At 40.6% G+C, this 16,439-nt stretch overlaps 1 protein-coding gene across 2 annotated transcripts in view; it reads left to right on the top strand.

Annotated features, from left to right (window-relative positions):
* Positions 1-16,439, top strand: part of LIMCH1 (LIM and calponin homology domains 1) — a 184,239-nt gene that overhangs the window by 51,140 nt on the left and 116,660 nt on the right. For both annotated transcript variants that reach the window (XM_075091598.1, XM_075091597.1), the window contains exon 2: positions 16,290-16,360. In XM_075091598.1, the coding sequence (XP_074947699.1) occupies positions 16,290-16,360 (71 nt within the window). The remainder of the gene's footprint in view (positions 1-16,289; positions 16,361-16,439) is intronic.

Raw genomic sequence — 16,439 nt, 5'->3', positions numbered from 1 at the left:
TGTTTAGCCACACACACATCACAGACACAAGCTGCAGTTTGTTAGCAGTGTAACCTCATGGTTTCACTAATGCATATAGATACTTTGCAGATGATAGCCTTGGAAGGGAACCATCGCCCTTTCGCTCTCCGCTTCCTCTCCTCTCACACCCTCAGCTTTTACACTGGGAGGCTCTGCCAATATTTCTCAGCTCCCTCCTACTCTCTGGGGTTGCAGTCAGCCTAAGAGCTGGCAGGTTTATTGCTGATGTTTCTTTTTTTCCGAGCTAATTACAAACAGCTTCATTAGTATCTTGTTCTGTGACTATGTCAAATTGTTACTTTTTTACTGGGAAAGGAATCCTTTCAGAATCCTGTTTTAGGCACTGATCTCCCTGCATAAGGGTGACTTTGAGCAGAGATTCAGGTTGTGCTGTGTTCCTGAGAATCTGGAAATAGTTCTGACTTCTCAAGTATGGGAAAAAATATTTTAGTGGTATTTGTTTATGCTAATTCTGCAGTCAGCACACACCTTGTTTTGTTTACTAAATATCTTCTGAGGACTGCAGATTTTGTTTGTTTTGATTGTAAGACATGTTAAGTGTTGGTCCCTGGGAGGTTGCTCTGTGAATTTGCAAACTGATAAAACCTGTAAAATGTGTTAGCTGGAGAGATCATCTCGTCTGTTAAATTGTTGGCTGTATTTAGCTGTTGAACATGAATGCAAAGCAACAATATGAAGACTTAAAAGCCTTTTATGTAGATAGATGCAAAAATGATAGATTGTAGATAGATTAAAAAATTACTTTTGTGTATAAGGCCATCAAGAAGTAGTGTAAGATCTAGCAATGACTTGGAGAAACCCAGCTGTTTATAATAAAATGGATATTATCAGGAAAACCTATGTTTGATTTTTCCCATCTGGTCATTCCTGTTACTACAAGGGGAAGGAACAAAGGGGTTTGTTTATTTTAGGGCACTTGAAAGAAGCAGCAAACCCCAACCTCCTTGCCCTGGGTGGGAGTTACTAGCTGCAGACGGTAGCGCTTTCTTTAATTCTTGTACAGAAATGGTCTGTAAATAGCTGAACTTGTTAAGACACAGTTAGTTCCCTGTTGAGAACTGGGTGGCTTAGCTTTCACTAATTTTAATACAGTTTGGGATGGTTTTTATTACCGTGGGATCAAATACCACGTGCCTAACAAAAAATGAATGAGAGAACCAAACGGGAAGCTCAAGGCCTATTTAACTAGACATTAGTTTCCACTTCTGAGTAGAAACACTTATTTTCTATTCTTAACGTAGAAAACTGGATGAACTAGAGGAAATGTGCTACTGTGACTATAATAGCAAGAGTGAGACAATAAAAAATGAGAACATAGGTGGTACATGGGTAGCGGTAGCAAACCAGAGGGGTTTGAAGAGAGTCACGGCAAAGTCAGTGAAGATAAAGGGATCATGAGCTAGCATTAGGAGTAGACTGAAACGTTGCATTTTCACTTTTAGTTTTATCTCCTCCACACAGCATTGTGACAGTTAATCTAAATGCATCAGCTTGGATTTCTGTTGTTTCTATTTGTTGGGCTTTTTACTCATTATCTGCATGTGCTTTATTTCATAAGAATAAATTACAAGCGTTACAGATGCTGTGTGATCATGTGGGTCACTCACTTTCCCGGGACAGGTCTTTAGAAAAAAAAAAAAGACGACTTTGCCTTCCACCTTAGTAAGCACTTCTGCTCAGCTTGGTCAACTTTGCAAGGGTTATCTTGCAAATTGTTATAGAAGAAACAAATGGCAGATTTGGGCATCTAGATGTAGTGGCCTGCTTCTACTTATAAGGTCTGCAAAAGACATCACGTCACCATCGGTTGGTGATGTAGCAAGGGACAGCATATTTGTTAACTTGCCTGTTAGATATCACTTGTTAATTTTGGCTTTAGACAGGGCCATTCCATCTTCCCTTGCTATCCAAAGCCAAAAAGAATGCCCCTAAAATACGAAAAGAAGCGGTTTTTTAACCTGAAGCTTGTCTCTACAGAATCCTGCTTCAGTTTCTGTTACAAGTGGCCAAAAGATTGGTCCTATTGTACGGGGTTAAGCTGGAGAGGAGGGGGGAAAAATGGCATGACTGAATCATGGAGAGGATGTGGTTTTGTGGAGCAGCTTGGGAGGCAGTTCAGAGCTAGGTAGAGGGGTGCTAAACAGTATTCAAAACCCGACTTCAGTTTTCTAAATGTTCATTTCCATTTGCTGTCTGGTTTAAATTGTAAACTGTGCTATGTAAAAACAAAGTTTTAAAGCAATGTATCTGATTTTTAGCCCAGTAACCAAAGACCACAAAGTAACTTAACTTTTATTAGTCTTGGAGAAAATTCTAGTCCTTGCTGGCTTGTGGTTTGGATGCGAAACATACAAAAATAGTATTATTTTTTCTGATGTTGAATCTGTTTTTTTCATATTAATAGACATCCAATTTTGTTCCGTTAGATAATGATTCTTCAGGCAGGCAGTAAGAAGATACAATTAACTCTTGAGACATAGCTTATTTAACTTGATAATTCCGTACTAATGTAAATGACTTTGCATTGCATGGTGTCAGCTCATCAATAAAAATGAAATAACTAGAATGAGTGTTGTGAGGCTGCTTCTTGTGTTCCCTGAGTTTGGACAAACATGGGTCCTGTAATTTTTGGAGACAGCAGCTGTGCTTTCCTGTAGGAGTTAACCTGCATCAAAAGGACTTACATATAGCTCCTAATGAGTAAAGTACTTTCTGTCTGCAACTTCATTTTTACCCTGTGTGTCTTCTCCTATTTTTACCCAAGTTAAACTTTGAGAAAGCAGAGAAAATTCATCTGAAAGTACAGACTTCATCTGAAAGTGATATGTACAAAGCTTATGGAATGCAGTGCTGTGCAATCAAGGCACCTTGCACTGCTTGCCCTTCTCTTCTTCCTGTCCCCTTGCCTCCACCATGTGTTGAGGCAGGAGGAAAATTAACTTCTTCTCTTTTAACACCCATTTGTTAAATTCCTTTGTTCCCACATAAGTGTTTGTCCTACTAAACATTTGTACCTGCTGGTGGTGTGTGATTGAGGAAAAATATATCTTTTTATTGCTGAGGGGTAAAAGTCGTTGATGTTTTCAAAGGTAGAGAGTGATGAGTATAAGCAGGTATTGCTTCAAGGTAATTGGGAGAAAATTTCTAGTAGTTTTTTAAAATGTGGAGTCAGAGTGCAAAGTATGTAAAACACTACAGAAGCACTGGATTTAAAATTATTTGGCCAACCTTTACAGTGTATGGTAAAAACAGATGGTTGGAGAGTGTGCTGGTATTTCTGTTTTGGCTAAAGTGAGCCAGCTCGTACTCAGATACCTGGTGCCTCTCGTCACGTACAAAACCAGCAATGGTAGGATTGATACCAGAAGAATTAGCCCTAAGATAGATTAACTGGCATAGCTAAATCAGGTGGTGGTTGCAAATGTATCAGCAGATCTGTCTTGGCAAAATACACTGGTTTTCCAGCAGCCTCTCCAACTCTGTATAAGCCTTTTCATATTTTGCTGAGCAGTCTGCCCCTAGTCAGGGAGTGAAAAATTAGGAGGGAAATTCAGGAACTGGATTGACTGTTAAGGCAAAACTGGAGCGTCAGCCTCAGTGAGGTGTCAACTGATGCTTTTGTAGCAAATAAACCCATTGGTTGGTTTTTTCTGTTTTTCTTACCACCCCCCCACCCCCCCCCGCCGGTAGTCTTAAGCACTTGCCCTTAATTCCAGGTGACAGGTTGTTGTCAGACAGCTGTTCCTGGTAGCTTGCCGTAGGTGGCTGCTTCTTCCAGCCTAAGCTGGGCAATATTTAGCACTAGGCATTTAGAATTGCACCTATTAGAGTCAGCTGATTGCAAGAGACACTTGTAATTTAAGCTAGGGAGAAAGAAGCTTTGGGTTCTTCCTGAGCTTTCGCTTTTGAAATATCACAGGGGTTATCATCTTAGGTTTTAGTATGGCTTTGGTGCACTTGGAGACTGTCAGGGTTGAAAAACTATATGAGCATGTGAACTCAGCAACAAAGTTCCTGCCGCCATGCGAATACCTTTTCACACTGAGAAACAAGGGAAGAGAACTAGAATCTCCTATAAGTGAATGCCTTCTCAAAAGAATGTTGTGCGGTGTTGTCCAAAAGATGTTGGCTGATACACAGAGTATCTGTATTATTTAAATACAGTGTGGTGGCTTTTTGTTGGGGGAGGGGAGGTGGGGTTTGTGGGTTTTTTTTGTTTTTGTTTTTTTTTTATGGTTGTTTTATTTTTGTTTGTTTTTTGGGGTTTTTTTTTTTTATGCTGTCTATAATTTTGCTTGTAGATTAGGCAGGTATTCCTGTTCTGACAGTTCTGGTTCATTTTCCTATTTGTAAGGTAGTAGTGCTGTTCCACAGTTGGAAGTGCAATATTACTGATGAATGCCACATACTATTGTCAATACTTATGTGCTTTTTAATAAGAATGGAGAAAGTTGTTGATATTTATTTGCCTTTCATTACATCTTCTATTTGAATAATATGTGAAATTTGAAAACAACTTATTTAGGAAAGTAACTTAATTTCCCTTTTTATATAGTGGTATCATTAATTAATGAATGGTTTCAAGGTCTCTGGATTTTTATTTATTTCAGATTTGAAAAAGATTGTTCAGTGTACAGAAGTGTCAGGAGGTACATGAAAAACCAATGGACTGATACAGAACTTCAGTCATGCTTTTTGCTTTCATTTTGACAGCTGAAAGCTGTGAATTAATCAACTAATTCTGAAAAGTGCTTTGCAATCCAACACTGAGAATATTTAAATATACTTTTCAATGTTGGGTCCTGCTGATGCTTCATGTTTAAAGTAGCATTTGAGTTGCCTTGTTGGCGTGAGTGAGGCACTCCTTGTTGGTAGAGTGAGGGAAACATGAAAATGTTCATAGGACAGGTCTAATTCTGCTGGGGAAGTGGCCAGCTCAAAAGACCTCTTGGAATTGTAGAAATGTAGCAAATGTTTTGAAACTTGCAGTTCTTACTGTTTTGATTGGAAATGTTAAGCATGTTTTTAATAGGCTCCTTTCCACTATTGAAGCATTACGGTGAAATAATTACATTATTTTCAATCCGTTTTAGACCTTACATGGTTTCCACTAACAGTAAAAATAAAAGTAACAGCAATTAAAATAGTTGTTGGGTTTTCTTCTCTCTTCAGGAATTTATTTACTACAAGGCTAAACTGACAAATTCTGTTGAACACAGATTTATTTTATTCCTTGTCTGTATTTGAACCAGATGCTTCATCTAATTGTTCCTAGTATTTCACCCAGCAATAAATAGGGAAGAGTACTAGTGCAGCTCGTTGATTAGATAATGAGAGGTTGCTGGTTCTGTGCCTTGCTCCTTGGTCAGGTCTGTCATGGCTTCAGCACTGGTGCTTCTGGAGCTGTTGCTGCTGGTGTGCTGCATAATAGATGGGCCTGAACTGATGGAGGCAGCAGGTGTTCTAGCAATACAAAAGAGCAGTGTTTGTTAGTGTTGTAAGCATCATCAATCCTCCTCCCTTTCTCCCTGTCCTCAATGTCTTCCAAACAATGACTCCCTGTATCTGCAGCAGCAGGGGTGAAAATAGCAACAACCCATCCTGTGTAACATTGTCTTTTCTGTCTCGGGGCAACCTTGTAAGTAGGTCTTGATTTGATGCTCTGGATCTGTAAGTAGCATGTTTATCATTTGCAGGGGACAACAATACTGACTTATGAATTCCATTTAGCAGAAAACTCTATCAGTACGTGTAACTTCCCTATTCCAGCTAAATAGGATGAATGAAAAAAGGCTTTCAATTCTAGTACTCATTATGCACTGCAAGATTGCTAGCTCTTGTGGGAGCAATCTGCTGAAAGATAGGCCTAAACATTCCTTAGTTAGGGAAAAATGTAATTTTGGGAGGCTGGGAGGAGGAGGGGAAAGAAGTAAATATTGCAGGGGGGTGGGGGAAGAACAGAAGGTGGTTCTTACCAGTTTTATCTAAGCTGATGGCTGCTCTTAGAAGTGCCTTTTCAAGAGTAGGCTGTGATTTGAAATCTTACAGCAGTAGTTTCTATTTAAAGGCAGTCAAATCTACCACCATGCCAAGTTAACTTGCTCTAAAACATCAGTTCATCCTAGCTATTCCTAAGTGTTTCTCTCGTCTGGAGGATTAATGGCAGCCGCTATTTCTTTCTGCATGGTTATTGCTTCTCCTTCAGGGTTTGGGACATGGGAGTTGTGTGGGAGAACAGGAAACCAGTTTACTCCAGTAGAGGCTGCAGTAGGCTTTCTGTTCTATTGTAATGTCATTGTAATTTGGAGAGAAATAGTTGTTCTGTTTCACCATACCTGCCTATTTCTTTTCCAGTTTTGTTCCTTCCCTTACGGCAGCATTCTCTTTGTGGATGTGATATTCTCTCCAGTTCTCATGCAAGATGTGAGGGGAGAAGAATGGGTTTTTTCCATCACCATAATTTGTGTGAAGTGAATCAGAGTGTGACTGAGAACCAGTAATTGTTGTGGATTGCAGGGATCTTACCATTTCTGTTGATATCTGGAGTATCTGGCAACAGAGACAGCATTTGCAGAGTGAGCCTTCTCGTTGCTCGTTCTGTTTCTTGCTCCTTGATCAGGTTTGTGATGGCTTCAGAGCTGGTGCTTCTAGAGCCATTGCTGTTGGTGTGCAGCATAGTGCTGTAGGTACCTTGTTTCCTGGGTGGACCCCTTGTAGGTATGTTGTAGGTTGTGTTCATTCCTTGTCTTTGCTTCTGGATCCTCGATGAACTTTGGACCCACGTTGTAGCCTTGTTTCCAGTTCTGCCTCTGGCCCGTTCTCCTTTTGCTGGCCTCCCTGGACAGACCCCAAACCCAGTTCATCACTTTTCCATGCCTGATGCCATGGATGACCTTGTTACCAATCCCTGGCTTTACCTGCCAGTTCATGCCCTGTGCAACTGTCCCCCAGCAGTGAGGACACAGCCTGTGCTGGCGCTACCCTTGTCTCCTGGCTTGTCTGCGCTTAGGGAGCAGATGGCCCTTACTGCTCCCTGACAGCACTATGAATATAGCTCCACCCTTGCTTGGTGGCCAAATGGTGTTTAAAAACTGGCTTAGCTGGTCTGCTGTTCTTGACTCTGCCTCTAAAGAGGCAGGAACAAAATAGATCTACTTCCAAAGAGTTATTAATGAAGGCCTCAGAAGTGTACGACTGAATTAAAGCTAGCCTTCTTTCTGCAGGAAAGTAATTTTTCTTCATTTAATGATTTTTGAAATGCACATTTTTTGCTGTTTAGAAGCTGGTAGTTCTGCAGTTTATTTGCGAGTGACTGCAAAGCTGTGGCATGCAGCTCTGTTCCTGCTGGAAAACGTGCCAAGTGATGATCCAGAGTTCAGAGGGAACATCCAAGGAGCTCAGATATTGCTCTCAGAAGTGTTGGGTTTTTTCTCTTTCCCTTTTATTTGAAAGGAGTAAAGTTTTGCAGAGTTATATTGTCAGTAGATAGAATTACACTTTTCAGTGGTGTCTGCGTGAAGTGACTTATTCCTGACCGACAGTTTCCTGCTTTGCTTGCTCTGGGCTTCCAGGATTATTGTCTGGAGAACCAGGTCTTAAAATGCTTTGCTGACCTATACTTTCTTTTTTACACACACACACACACACACATATATTTAAAGTGTACAGACTAAATGGGACACTTTACGTATGGACTTGTCTTCATATGACTTGATGACATTAAATCTAAAAGCTTCAGGCTACACTGGTGCCTAGTGATGCTCATCTTTGGCATTTCAGAGGCTCCACTGAGACCTAAAGACATTAACTGTCATCTTTAAATGGTTGGTTAAGTTCAGTAATGGTTTGCTCAAGTGAACACCTAATTTCTTCAAAAAAGGAAGCTGGTGTCTCCTAGCAGACACTTTTCATTGCAGAAGCTTATTAATTACTGAGCTTTGGTAGTCTCTGTTGACAGCGGTTAATGACAAGCTGAAGTGCTTCTAGTGTTGGGCCTCTCTAACTTGGAGCTTCTTATAGGTTTGTATTCCTGTGTCTGTCCAGCTTTAAATGTGTGCAATTTTAAAGTTGTCTGCCAAGGTGCACATTCCTGGCAAAAAGCAATGGGCTGGTGTCAAAAATATGCTCGTCCAAAAAGAAGTAGCGCAGTGGTCTTGTAAAACACAAATGCAGATATAATGTAAAATAGGTTAGAGCAGTGTGAAGTGGGGATTAACAAATCTAGATACTGCAGCGATCCCATTGTCTCCTACAGAGCTGTTGATCTCTTCATTGCTTTGAGGGTGACATAAGATATGGGGCTCATCGTGTGGCTGCTGCCTGTGCTTTGCTCTGCCTCTGCAGCTGTGATTAGTTGACAGAGCTTTAAACACTTCTGACTTGGGACTGTCTAAACTTTCTAAAGCTGGAGGAGAGGAAATAGAGGGGTTTATTAGCAGATGCTTCAGTTTCAACATGTAGATGATGGAATGTAGCATATACTTCGGAGGAGCAGTTTTTTAAGACGATGGGATATTGCAACTAGGAAAAGGAGTTAAAGGATAAAACAGTGTCTATTCTAATGCTTTGCTCTTTCAGAGATGGCCAGAAACCCAATTTCCTGTTTTGCTGGATGGTTGCTAGTGTAATCAACCTGAGGCAAAGGAAAAAATTTATCCTGGCCTTTGCTAAAAAAGCTTTGGCTTGGTGATAAAATGTGAGGCTGACATGTATTGGTCTGACAGGTACCCTGAGTTCAGAAGCCAGAGCTTGAGTTATCCCTCTCTCTCTCTTCATCAGCACTGATTCCAACTTCAAGAAGCATCATGTTAGAGAAATAATAAGGGCTAAATCAATAGTTACTGCTTTTGAGAGCAGTTCCCTGTGTATACTCTGTTTCTGCATGCAGAGGGACAATAGAAGGCAGTGCAGGTGCTCCTCTGCCCATGGCAAGCCCTGGGGAATCACACTAAAAAGGTTGGAAAATTCATAGTAACTTTAATCAGCCTTTCATTTTTCAGTGAGCAGCTGCTTGTTTAGCCAGGTTGGGTAAGAAAATAAGACCTTGGGAAAAGGTGTTCGTGATAGCTAGTAATTATTAATCATCTGCTCCGCTTCCCTTCAAAGGTGCAGGAACTACCATTAAGTACTGGTTCACCCTGAACTGGGGTATGTTGTGCAGTAGTAAAAGCGGTGGCTGAGCAGGGAGCCAACTCCAGATGGTGTAGAAGAGTGAGGCCAGGCTCTCCAGATCGCCAGGACTAAATTGAACAAGTAACTCAGACTGAGGAGATGCATTCTGTGCTCTTGCCTTCTGGTTTGTTGTGTTAGTTGGCTCCACACTGTATGTGCTAATCCTGATCTTTGCTCCTGTGACCATCTGCAAGGGGTCGTCTTTTTACAGAAAAGAGTACAGAGCTAAAGAATGTGTCATTAGGGTAAGATGTAGCTTCCAATAAATACAAGTTATTTTCCTGAAATAATGCTTTATTCCTCCTTCTCCCTAGTCAAGAAGGAGAATGAACACTTGACTGATAATTCTATGGCAGGAGTCTACACCCTCCCCCGCCCCTTTAATTCACATTAAATAACAAAGAAAATATGGATCCCACAGTACAGGAAATAAGTTTTTCTCCTAGAGACTTTCTTTCCTTTCCTTTTTTTTTTTTTTTAATTTGTTTTAGCAATGAAAAGAACCCTAAATTGAACCACTGATTAAAACCAGGTATCTAAGGGTGTTCTGTCATGTCTGTCATCTGGTGTCTGAATTTGATAATATTGCTTGAAGTACAGATAAGAAGTTGGTTAACCATAAAACAACGATGCAATACCAATTTACTGACTGTCAAATACAAATTTAATGTAACCTGCTGCTAGGTGAAGCTTGCAGGGCTCGCACTGCAGCCAGAAGTCTGACAGAAGTTGCTTTTAAGTTCCCTCTTGCTGCACTTTGCTCTCTTTCTCCACAAAACGTTCACGATCGAATGAAACGTTTTCTGCCCCACCCAACCCCAGAGGGAAGGCTGCAATGTTTGGCAGTGCACCTGAGAATGTATACAAACAGCGTGAGGGAAGGGAGATGAAAAAGGAGGCTGATTTTACTCTATCATGAAATTTTAACACTCCTTAGCGGCTTGCCAGCCAAGTGGGATTATACTACCAGATGTCCTGGCAGAAATGTGCATGGCTCTGCGAGATCATAAATCCAAACAATGTATGGCAACCCTATGTGTATAATACTACTGTTAGCAATGCAGAATTTCAGTGTGGAAAGCTCTGGTGACGGGCAGGATTAGTAAGGACAAAACTTTCCCAGACTTAGCTTCAAAGCCTTAGGTAGTTAATAGCTGCTGATGGCGGTGGTATGTTAATGGGAAGAGGAGGAATACAGTGATGCCTGTGCTTTATCAGCAGCAATAAGCCCCGTTGCTTGCAGTTGTCTTCTTCCATCATGTCTTGGCCTTTCAGCAGGCAGAACTGTAGTGCAGATGCTCAGAGGCGGATCTCTCCTCTCTGGTAGATACGAAAGCGCTGATGGGGTGCTGTCAGAGACCTGCTAAATTCAAGGCTGAGTCAACAGAGCAGTGCTGCTTTGTAGCAGTTTGGGGTTGGCTTGTGGTCTGTCTTCAGTGTCACTGGAGCTCTCTTGTCTTCATCTTGGCAGATTCTTGTTTAATGGAAGAACAGGGATAGTGGAGGCCTGGTGTAGAAGTTTGCTTTACTTCTTCCAGTGCGTTTGTTTTACTCTTCTTTCTGTGTTTCTTTTGCATGTTTCCTAAATGGAGTACTGACTGAACAGGTTCTTTTAGTCTACACGTTAAATATAAATGCATGTGTCCTTTTTGTAGGATCATGTCCTCACTGAACTATGCAAAGAATTGGAAAAAATGATCTGCTGTGGCTTTTCTGTTGTTGTTGTCTCTCTCCTAATGGAAAAGAAAAAGCACTAACTGGCATCCTGTAGCAAAGAAATAATTTTTTTTGTAAGGACTTAAAACTGGGCCCACCAAAGGCATTGGGAGTGTGTTTGTGTCAGTGTGTACGATTCCCCATGCTATATGTTGCCAGCAAACTGTCAGCTAACCCAACTGACAGTGTGGCAGACCGAAAATTAAAGCAAATGGAGGAGAATATGCTCTCCCCTATTTTAGTCTGTTGTTGCTAGAAAAGAATTGAGTTCCTATGAAGTGTAAAAAAGAGCAAGTCAACTCCCTGGCTCTATAAAGAGTAGTACTAGGGTGAAGAGCCAGAGGAAAAGAACAAAGGGGACTTCAGCATGGCTAGTTAACTCTGCAAATTGCAGTTAAACTTAAGTGACCAGAAAATGGAAGATCTAAAAATAAATAATGTTAAATGTTTTCTTTGCAGGTTAATCTTGCTACCCAAGTGTGAAATCTCCCCCTTTCCTCCCGTGCATTCTTTAAATTTTCAAGTTCTGTACCGCAGAATTTCAGGTGGTTCATTGCTGGCTGCATTAGTCATTCTGAGCTCATGCTGGTTTTGTCCTTGAGAGTAGAAATGCACACTAAAGATATTTAAGTTGTTTGCCCTTTTATTGATTTTAGTAGTAAATTACCTCGATACTGTAATACCTTGGAAAGCTTTGTGCAGAGTGCTTGTCATCATTCAGCTTTCCTGGAAGACAGGTACTTCTAGACCACTGTTTTTTTGCTCTTGCGAAGCTCCATTCATGCAGTCTTCAAGTTCATCTGTGCTAAATCAAGTAGCTTCCTAATATTTGTAATAAAGCCATTTAGGACTGGCTTGTATTGCTCTAATTTTAGCAATTTAAATCCCTCTGCTGTGGAGTAAGAGGGAGGGAGCTCACGCCTAGATGATGCGTTCCATCCATGTTTGCAGACAGCAAAGCATTGCATGTGCAGGATGTGGCAGAACCAGGAGCTGGTGAAGGGTCTCCAAGTCCCATTGTGCTGCCACAGCAATGTGGTACAATTCTGGTCTGCAACTGTTAAGCTGACTTTAAATTTGTCAGTGTTGTTTAGTTCAGAAATTGCTTGTCTGAGCGACATGAGAAAGGGATTTCACCTGCATAATCATGTTATTAGCCCAAATAATATGTCAGAAACGGGGAAGCAGGAATTCATTACTCTAGAGGCACCAAAATCTGATGCCCTAAAAAACTGTCTGTCTTTTGATGTTTTGTGTTCTCTGGTGCTTATATGATCCAATGCTTTCTATTTACATACCTGTGATTATTATAGTTTAGGCCTTACTTCTACATCTCCCTGAAGTAAAAGCAGTATGTTTTGCAGTTAGGTAGCAGGGTGTGTGTTTTTCATTTAAATAAAAGGTGAAAATAGTGGTCGCACAAAATTGAAATGCAGTGTGCCCATGTACAAAGAAATGGACAGCCTAGCAAACTTCTCAAAAAATCTTTATTTCCTTACTGTCATGCTTCAAGCTCTCCAAAATGCATAATGAGTAACAAAGACCTTTCCCTGCTATGTCTATATTTTTTGTTCACTGCTTTATATGCTGTTTTCAGACATGCATATAGAAAATGAAGCTAACTATTTTCAAAGTGTTGTCCCTGATGAGTTAGTGTTTATTCACTACTTATGTCTTGTTGGCTGAGATAAATTTCACCTGAGGCCAGCATCTGCTCACTAATTTGTCACCTTTTCTTTTTTATGCCCTTAAGCCATTTTGACACCAGAGCCTTTGCAAGCGCCATCTCCGGAAGCACCAGCAGCAATACAAAACACAAGGAAAACAATGTGAACTGAAGCTTAGTGAAAATAAAGTTGTGTAATATGGCACTGGTTAGTGGCTGGATGACAGCCATCCTTGATGACATAAATTTAGTGGCGTGCGTAACTGCAAAGAACAAAGGAGTTAATCAGCAACAATACTGTATATAAGAAGTGTTGCTATGTGTAAATACCTATTAAAGTTGTTCCAATAAGCTTGTGATAGAGAGTCAGTGTGCTGCGGTTTAATGTCCTAATATTCCTTTTTGAAAAACTTTTATCATTCACTTTAGGTTTGTTTTCTGGGTTGTTAAGGATCAGGAAAACTGAGAAACGTGTCCGGCAGTCAAATAATTGCCCTTGTTGAAAACACTTGCAGCTTTTTACAGAGAAGAAAATGTCATCCAGATGATTAATCAAAACAACTCCTCCTCAAATAAATGAAACACAACAATAAATTATATTGTGTTTTGCTTCCCTTCTCTATTTTTTAAGTTATAATATGATATGGAAAGGCAGCTCTTTTCCTCTCAGCTTTACAGAACTTATTAAAGAAGTGACAGGCTTTTTTTAGTAATGATTAGCAGGATACAGCTTGTGTTTTGCCTTTAAGGTGTTGTGTTCTAACTTTCGTACCCCTGCACTGCAGAGAATTACCATGTGTTGGCATTAGAGAAGTGAATAGGGAACTCTACCATATATCCTGCTTTCTCCTGCATTGCCCAAGTGTGTTGGTCTGTACCTTTGCCCTGGTGGTTTCATCCAGCAGTCAAACTGGAGCTGTTTTTCCAAGATGGGAGAAGATAAGCTAGTAGGAACAGACCAGTGCTTAGATTAATAACATGAACAGTATCCCGTGACACATGCTACTTTTTTGTAATACCACGGCTAGTGCACGTGCTTTCCTTTTTTCATGGGTTTGGACAAACTTTAGGATGGATGCACTTAGCTATGCAGGACTCTGCAAATATGAAAGTGCCAATCCGTTTGCTTGAAGTCACTTGAAATCCTTGCTTCTCCCACTGTCAGTGCACTGAGCAAAGGTTATCTCAGGCAAGTGTAGGAGGCTGGTCGGTGGGCCTGCTGTAGTTTTTTCTTGACTGTATGGCCCAAGGTGGCCTTGTGCAGACAGCGAGGTGTAAGTGTACGCGCACGCACATGTGTATGTGTGTGCATATGCCAAGAAACTGAGCTCTAATTTCCTCTGGAAAAGGTGGACCCAGCTTCTTGCTCATCTCCATCCCCTTTTGGGTTATCTTTGTCATTTATAATGTGATTTTCATGCTTATTTTTAGTTTCTAGCCTTTCTCTGTTGAACTGTTCTTACATTTTAATTGGCTAAATCAGGAGACTTGCAGCTGATTAATGTTTCCCCTCTGCAGCTGGATCATCTAGAATAGGCATAAACCTTTCCATGCCTCATTTACTTCAAGTTCCTTTTCAAACAGACATGCACTGTTCCTGGACCTTCCTGTCTTTCTCACCTGCTGTCAGTTTTTGTTGTGCCTCTTGCTGGATGAATTGTTCCAGCTGTGCATTTGCATTTCGTTGTTTTATTCGTGTGGCCAGAAACTATGTATGAAACCTTCCTACATCAGCAGTAATGACAGCAATACTCAGGTGACAGTTCTTGGCAGGTAGATTCTTACCTAAGTTGCGTTAATTTCAGTACTGCTCCCTGCTGAATGAGGGTGTTCAACAAATGCATAGAAAGATTGACTTCCATAGCTGGAATTTTTGATGTTTAGGAGAGAAATAAGATGACTATCATTTCCTACTTATTTTTTTCCTGCGTAGATTTAAAAAAAGACTACAAGTCAGGCTGTTACGAAATGGCTCTTCGTACTACATCTTTGTGTACTGTACTTTATTGTATGGATGACATAAAAGTCAGTTTTGATGTGCTCTGTCTGTTGTTCATCCCAAATGCTACTGGGTTTATTGTCATGATTTCCCTCTGTCCCAGCAGATCAAGATTAGAGATGATTTACTATGATTAGTTTAAATGATTAGAGGTTATTTACTACTGGCAAATTGCATCTGATTTCTTCTGAGGTACGAGGGCAGCACAGTGCCTTGTTCTGCTTAATGCATTTGCATAAAATATTATTGTCAACTGATGTCTTTAGATACCCTCTTCAGAGTAAGGGGTGTTAAAGTTTGCACACTGTCATACCAGTTCGCTGGGAGGAGCTCCTTCACATTGAAAAAAAACCCACTATGTGTATAATTAAATGGGGGATTAGGTTTTAGGCTTTGCATTTGCACTTAAATTAAAAAAAAAAAGTGTTGTTCTCTGTCTAAGACTGTGTGTAGCTATAACCAGCATTTGTGAAGCTGGTGCGTTTGCTAATCCCATGGGAAAGTGCCAAACTTGTCAGTTTTTATAAATTGCTATCTTTATGACAGGAAACTGGGAGGGGAAGGGTCTTGCATCTGAATGGAACAGCAAGGAGAAAATGGGGACGTAAGGACAGATGTGTCCCCAAGTCACTATTCTCTATGGTGGAAGCAATGCCCAGAGCAAGGGTCTCGCTGAAAGATTGGATGCGAGCCATGAGAACTCTATAAGCATCCGGAAAATGTTTTGGCTGTGTGAGAAGACCTCCTGGAGGACAATTAAAAACTAGGCAGGCTTTTTTGGCTTTGTTTTGTTTCTGTTCAGCACTCTCTAAACACAGCAACTATTTTTATATATTTGTTGGTGGCAGTAAGTGTTCTTTACTTTTAACGGAGCACATCATCTGTTGAGAATGATTGAGGATGAATGGCAAGCCATTGTCAATATGGTAGTGAGTAATAAATGGGGGTTCAGTCATGCTTGTAGCATCCAATGCCGTCGGGCGAGATTGGGATTCCTGGACGGTTCCTAGATGGTCCATCCCAAAGCAGCACAGACTGACTTAAGAGCTTGTAATGCAGAACATGCCTCCTGGTCCAAGCATCCTGGACAGGCTGCAGACTGAGTAGGTACCTAAACCTTAGCTTCCACCAAGTTTGTATTCACGCTCACAGTTGACTTCATGATGTGAAATATCATTTGACATGACTGAGAGTATTGTGGTATGTGTCTGAAGGGCTAGAACTCATGCAAGTGCTTCCAATTGCTACTGCTTATTCTATAAGCATGATATGTTAAAGGCCAAAAATTCAAGCCTGGTACAAGATTTTTAACATGATGCAAAAAAAGAGGTAAATACACATAGTTTGTCTAAATACAATAATTTTAAAATTCAAAATGCTACAGAATAAAATTCTCAAAATATTATGAAGTTTACATTGTAGTTTTTGTAGTTTTTGTTTTTTACGTCTAGAAAACAGCTCGGTTATAATCTGTAATTGCACTGGCCAGAGCAAATGCTTTGTTCCATGTGTTAAATAGTTCAATGAAAGGGGAAGGAGGAAGCTTGTTGATGGACACAACTTAGTCCTTTGGCAAGGCCTGTAAAGCTCAGATGTTTCCGATGCAGCAGATGCTTTAACTGAATGTATGAATTACGCTTGTGAAGTACACCTTCTAATGGATGTCACTCCTCTGTTTTCCCCCTACTCTTGCAGCAAGTGACGGGCAGAAGTTTCGGTGAGAAAGATTTTCGTTCTGGATTAGAAAACGGCATTCTTCTGTGTGAGTAAGTAACACTTATAGTTTTGAGCCTTGAATACAATCCTGGCTAAAACTGAAATAAACTTCAAGTAGTATGTCCAATT

The sequence above is a fragment of the Phalacrocorax aristotelis genome, chromosome 4 (genome assembly GCF_949628215.1).
Source record: "Phalacrocorax aristotelis chromosome 4, bGulAri2.1, whole genome shotgun sequence".
In the NCBI taxonomy this organism is placed as follows: domain Eukaryota; kingdom Metazoa; phylum Chordata; class Aves; order Suliformes; family Phalacrocoracidae; genus Phalacrocorax; species Phalacrocorax aristotelis.
Note: the sequence above shows the minus strand (reverse complement) of the source record. Positions and strands in the feature narration are given on the sequence as shown.